We start from the raw sequence: 5,684 nt of genomic DNA on the forward strand, positions 1-5,684 counted from the left end.
TGCCAGTAACATCAGTTTATTGGCCTGAGGAGGCAACTATGTAGTCTGGTAGGCAGCAGGGCCAGCCCTTACAGGTTGTTGAGTTCCAGAAGGGTCTGGTCCAAGGTCTGGTGAATCTCCACGTTCTCTTCCTTGGCACTAGCCAAAGTCTCTGTGAGGGGAAGCAGCAGGTGAGGTAGGGGAGGGTAAACAGGTGGGAAGGGAACCATGGACAGGGAAAGGTGACACAGACAAAAACCATGTTAGGAATGTTAGGAGACACTTTATGGACCTGGGGCGTGTTAGGGGACCTGGGACATGTTAGGAGACCTGGGATGTGTTAGGAGACCTGAGTCATGTTAAGAGACCGGGGGTCTATAGTAGGGTAAGTGGGTGGCCTGTCCAGACACAAATCTTGCTCTAGGCCTTGGCTGGGGTAGTGACACTGGGATGGGGAGGCCTGTAACGTAAACGGGGTGCCTTCCTTTAGAAGCCTTTAGAAGGTTAGAAAAGATGGAAACAAAAGGAAAGACAAAGGTTCAGCCAGGAAAGGGAAGGTCAGACAGACATGGGACAGAAAACAGACCTGCAGATGCTGCAAAAGCCCCTCTTGTAGAGATCCAAGACTTTAACGACCTTCATGCCAGACCTTTCCTGACCTTCTGGCCCCCTCCCTTGACCCCAGCACCCCATTTCCCTCTCAGCAATGCCCTCAGATCCTGGAATCCCAGTTAAGTGTGCCAAGGTCAGTGACTGGGCTGCTGAGGTGGGGAGGAAGGGTGTGTACAGCCACATGCATTGATTATCAGAAAGTGACGGGCTGGGAGTGCCGTGCCGGAGGGTCTGTGTGAGCCACAGTGTGCAGAGGGAGGAGGGCTGAGCGTCAAAGATGGAGGACGGCAGTAAAAGCCAGGGTCTCAGGAGTGAATCAGTGCTTTGAGAGGGAAAAGGGCTTCCGGAGGAGAAGAGCATGGAGACCAAGTTCAGAGTTTATTAAGTAGTGGAGGGGTGGAGGTCAGTGCATGGTGGATAGATGGCAGGAGAAAAGCCAGTGCCAGAGTGGGTGGCAGGGGTGGCAGACGTGTTCCTCAGGCTGCCCTCAGGCTGGCTGTGCAACGTGGCCAATTGGTGCTTCTCCTGGCTGCCCCCTCCCCTCAGAGAGAATGGAAAGAGAGGAGAGAAAGGGGCCCGCGACGGCCATAGTGGGGACTCAGAGGGAAGTGATGTCATTGAGTGCGTTGTCCAGCTCCTCGCTGATGGCCTTGTACTTCATCTTCTGTGCATAGACTTCATCTGGGGAGTGCGAAGAGGGGGAGGAGGGGAGGGAGCACGGGGAGCAGAAATGGAGGAGGGAGGAGGGAAGGAGGGAGGTAATGATGAAATGGAAAACAGAATCAGAAGGGTGGACAGAGGAGAGAGGCCAGAGGACAGGCTAGATGGCAGTCAGGGCTTCCTCTTCCCCAGCTCCTCTGCACCCCAACATCTCACTCCCCCCTGCAGTCTTCCAGGAGCCTGTGGACAGTGCTCTGTGCAGGCAGGCAGGCATGCTTAAGAGGGAAAGGAAGGGTGCTGACCAGGAGTCTAAAGTCCTAATGCTGGAGATAAAATTCCTGCCTGCCTGAGATGACTGGAAACGGGAGAGATGAGGAATAATGAAAGTAAATAGTTATCAGAGAGAAAGGGAAAGGCCACCTTGGTTGATAACAGGAATTATTAATCCTACCACAGACCAGAAAAATCCTGCATTCCTGTTTTTACCAAGAGTAACTCAAAGCAGTATCTTCCATGAGCAGCATTGTGTAAACCCTCATATCTAATCAAGTAGCAGCTGGGGATATAGCTCAGTGGCAGAAAACTTGCCTAGGGTGTGTGAGGCCTTAGATCTTAGGTTCAATCCCCGGCACTAAATTAGAAAATAAAATCAGGGGCTGGGGAGATGGCTCAGCGGTTAAGAGCACTGACTGCTCTTCCAAAGGTCCTGAGTTCAATTCCCAGCAACCACATGGTGGCTCACAGCCATCTGTAATGGGATCTGATGCCCTCTTCTGGTGGTGTGTCAGACAACAGCATATGTATGTATGTATATATAATGTGGATCTCTGTGAGTGAGTTTGAGGACTATATAACTAGGGCTACACAGAGAATCCCTATCTTGAATTTTTTTTTTTTTAAATTTCACATGTATAGGTGTTTTGCCTGCATGTCTGTTCACTGTGTGCATTCCTAGTTCCCACAGAAGCCAGAGGAAGGTGTTATATCCCCTAAAACTGGAGTTACCGAATGTGAATCACAATGTAGAAGCTGGGACTCAAGCCTGGGTCCTCTGGAAGAGCAGCCAGTGCTCTTAACCACTGAGCCAGCTCTCCAGCCCTAGCAATCTGGTTGTAACTCCTCAGATAATCCTCGTTATTCTCAACCCAGAAATATTGGTAGCCTGACTTAATTGCCTGGGTTGTGGGCATGACCTGGCAGAGCCTGCAGAGCCCTGGGTAAGCCAACTCACTTAACAGATAATGAGATAAGGGACAGGCTGACTTGGCAGCTGAGTCCTTTTTACCTTCCAGGTCATCAATGGTTTTCTCCAACTTTGCCACAGATCTTTCAGCAAACTCTGCTCGGGTCTCAGCCTGAGATAAAGAAGGGATAAGAGACATGGCCAATAAAGAGGTCTCCCCCGAGAGAGAGTCTCCTCTAAGTCACCCTTCTGTCTCATCCCTACCCCTCAGTTGCCTGCCACAGGCATTCTCACCTCTTTCAGCTTCTCCTCCAGAAGTTTGATCTCTTCTTCGTATTTGTCCTCTTTGGTGGAATACTTTAAGAGACATACACAGGCCGCTGTCAGTGAACCACTCCAGCGATCCCGAATCCTTCAGCTCCACATTGAACCCCTCAGGCTCCTGTCGAACTCCATTAAGCACCTAGCCCTCCTTACCTAAGCCCTCCCCCTCCGCTCTGCCCCGCCCCTTCCTCACGGTCCCTCCCCCCTATACCTTGTCCGCTTGAGCTTCCAGGGATTTCAAGTTGTTGGTAACAATTTTCAGCTCCTCCTCTAGGTCCCCACATTTACTGCAGGGGCGTGTGGCAGGATGGAGCGTGAGGGCACAGTGAGGTGAGGCAGTGGGGCGGGCGGGGGGGTGGGGAGGATGGGGTGGCACAGTGGGGGAGGGGCGGAGGAGAAAAGAGAAGAGCAAAGTGGTGAGAGAAGAGTGACAGCAGGCTGAGTTTGGAAGCCCCGCCCCCGCCCCGCTCCTGCTGCAGGAGAGAGACAGTAGCCTGAGACGCTGCACTGGGGAGGGACGTGAGGTGAGTGAGAAAAGGTGTCATTGCTTAGAAAGGCCCAGAGAGGCTACTACCTCCTCCTCTGAGGCTATCAGCGACTTGAGGGCCTGGTCCATGGTTCGAAGCTCCTCCTCCAGCTGCCTGGCTCGGCTGGGGGCGGCGGGCATAGATCAGGGGACAGAGCCTTGTTCCTGTGGCCTCTGGCCCGGGGAACTGCCTGACCCCTGTGCACAGTGTCCCCCTGCTGAGCCCTCAGGCCGAGTTCTACCGTTTCCATTGACTCCCAGGGTATCCTTACCTCTCAGCCACCTCGGCTCTCTCTTCCGAGCGCTCCAGCTCCCCTTCCAGGATCACCAGCTTCCTGGCCACCTGAGGGGAAGCGGGAGAGAGAAGCAGGTCAGTGGTGACCGCCTGGGACTTTGGGGACTGCTGGTGAAAGTGAGTGGGACGAGGCCGGCACCTCCTCATATTTGCGGTCTGAGTCCTCAGCGATGTGCTTGGCTTCCTTCAGCTGCATCTCCTGCAGCTCCATCTTTTCCTCATCCTTCATGGCCCGGTTTTCAATGACCTTCATTCCTCTGAGAAGCGGGGACAGAAGTGCGTGTGGGGCCAGTGCCAGCAGAGACGGGGTCCCTCCCTCTGCAGTCCCTACCCTGCCTTACTTCTGGGCCCCCTTCCTCACCTCTCGCTCTCATCTGCGGCTTTCTCAGCCTCCTCCAGCTTTTGCAAGGCTGTAGCCAGGCGCTCCTGTGCCCGATCCAACTCCTCCTCTACGAGCTGAATGCGCCGGTTCAGAGAGGCCACATCTGCTTCAGCCTGTGGGTCAGAGGTCAGAGGTCAAAGGACTTTTTATGCCTTAGGTAGAATTTGCTAGGCTCCAAAGACAGTACATTTCTTCTCCAGAATCTTAGCTTTCTGCTTTCTAGGTCTTCAACTTATTTCCCCCACGTAAATAGTCTTCTACCCAGGTAAAAACCTGCGTTCCCCCACAAGCTCCATTCTCCGACGTGGTGCCTCTTCCAGCACTAAGCGGGGTTAGCGATTAAGTGGTTGGTCCCGGTAACTCCCCTGAGAGCATTTCAAATGCTAACACCTAAGTCTGAGGCAGCTCTGATTCCTACAACGCAGAGCCTAACTCAGGTAAAGGGCAGAACAGGCAAGAACCAAGACTTTGCCTCTACCAAAAATCAGCCAATCACAGACTCAAGTTCTGTGACATCACCAGCTGCTAGGCAGACTTCCCAGCCAGGGACTTCAGAGGCCAGCCAGGCCTGTAAGGAACCGTGGGTGTACCAAAGGGCTCCCTGCCAAGGTGACAGTGGGGTGGGGGAAGGGAGAGCAAGTGATGATGATACTCAGACTCTGAATATGGAAAGAGCTTTTGGAGTCGGTCCATAGAGACCCAGGCTAGCCTGGGAAACAGACACAGGAAGGAGCAGGATTGCCCATAAAGGAAAATGACAACAGCAGTGTGGTTTTTAAGTGCACTGGCTCGGAGTCAGACTGTCTGTCGTCTTAGAGCCATGGCTTGGCTACTCCACGCTTGTTATATGACCTTGGGCAACACTTTTTGGCCTCCCGAAGCCTCAGTTTTCTCCTTCATAAATCGGAGTTAACAACCACAGCTTCTTAGGACGCTTCTGAGATAAGGCACTATTAATCCACAGGACCACGGGGGAGGCTCATAAACTAAACAGGTTTTCAACTCCGTGCTACACTCACCCAACTGAGCTCTCCAAGGAAGGGTCTCAGACTCGCGTGCCTTTTAAAAACAAGTATTTATCTTTATTTTATGTGTATCGGTATTTTGTCTGCCTGTATGTATACTGTGTGTGCCTAGTGCCCATATGGTTGTGAGACTCTGGGGGCTGAACACAGGTATTCTTCAAGAGTAGCAAGTGCTCTGAACCACTGACCCATCTCTCCAGCCCCCTGTCCATTTTATTTTTTAAGCTCCCAGTTGATTCTAACGATCAGCCACCTATGGAAATAGTGACACACTCTGCAGATATAACATTCTGAATATATTGCCTGTGCAGAGTCCTCCCTTGTAAATGTCAGATAGCCCTGCCTGTCTTGTTCTCCAAGACAAAAGCACAGTGACCCCTGGAGTGATTTAAGACCAAAAAGAACAAAGGACTGGACTAGTGAAGGGTTAGGGAGAGAGCTCAGGGGAGAAGCTGGGTGGTAGCACTGAGGGTGGGGTGGGGCTGGCAGAGACGGCAGACCCTGTGGAGCAGGAGAAACACATCACCATATATAGAAAGTGGCTTACAGCTTGCCCTCCAGGTGCCTTCAGTACCTGGAGTCTGGCCACCTAGAACAAGAGGCCATCACGGGCACAGGGCCCAGTGACTCAATGTGGAAACACTCTGGGGACAGCATAGGGGAGAACAGCTCTGGGGGACACTGGAGGGTTGCTCTAG

The 5,684-nt window shown here is 52.6% G+C and overlaps 1 protein-coding gene across 5 annotated transcripts in view; it reads right to left on the minus strand.

Moving 5' to 3' along the window:
- The window catches only part of Tpm2 (tropomyosin 2), an 8,028-nt gene continuing 2,344 nt past the window's right edge, over window positions 1-5,684 (minus strand). Inside the window, exons 1-8 of one of the 5 annotated variants that reach the window (XM_029476757.1) lie at window positions 4,235-4,406; window positions 3,941-4,074; window positions 3,719-3,836; window positions 3,557-3,627; window positions 3,333-3,408; window positions 2,729-2,791; window positions 2,537-2,606; window positions 1-151 (exon numbers count right to left, since the gene is read on the minus strand). In XM_029476757.1, the coding sequence (XP_029332617.1) occupies window positions 69-151; window positions 2,537-2,606; window positions 2,729-2,791; window positions 3,333-3,408; window positions 3,557-3,627; window positions 3,719-3,832 (477 nt within the window). In that variant the 5' untranslated portion in view covers window positions 3,833-3,836; window positions 3,941-4,074; window positions 4,235-4,406 and the 3' untranslated portion in view covers window positions 1-68. Of the gene's footprint in view, window positions 1,273-2,536; window positions 2,607-2,728; window positions 2,792-2,969; window positions 3,046-3,332; window positions 3,409-3,556; window positions 3,628-3,718; window positions 3,837-3,940; window positions 4,075-4,234; window positions 4,407-5,684 lie in introns of those variants that run through there. The other 4 variants (XM_021159330.2, XM_021159329.2, XM_021159328.1 and 1 more) reach the window with 4 other exon arrangements.

The sequence above is a fragment of the Mus caroli genome, chromosome 4 (assembly GCF_900094665.2).
Source record: "Mus caroli chromosome 4, CAROLI_EIJ_v1.1, whole genome shotgun sequence".
NCBI lineage: Eukaryota > Metazoa > Chordata > Mammalia > Rodentia > Muridae > Mus > Mus caroli.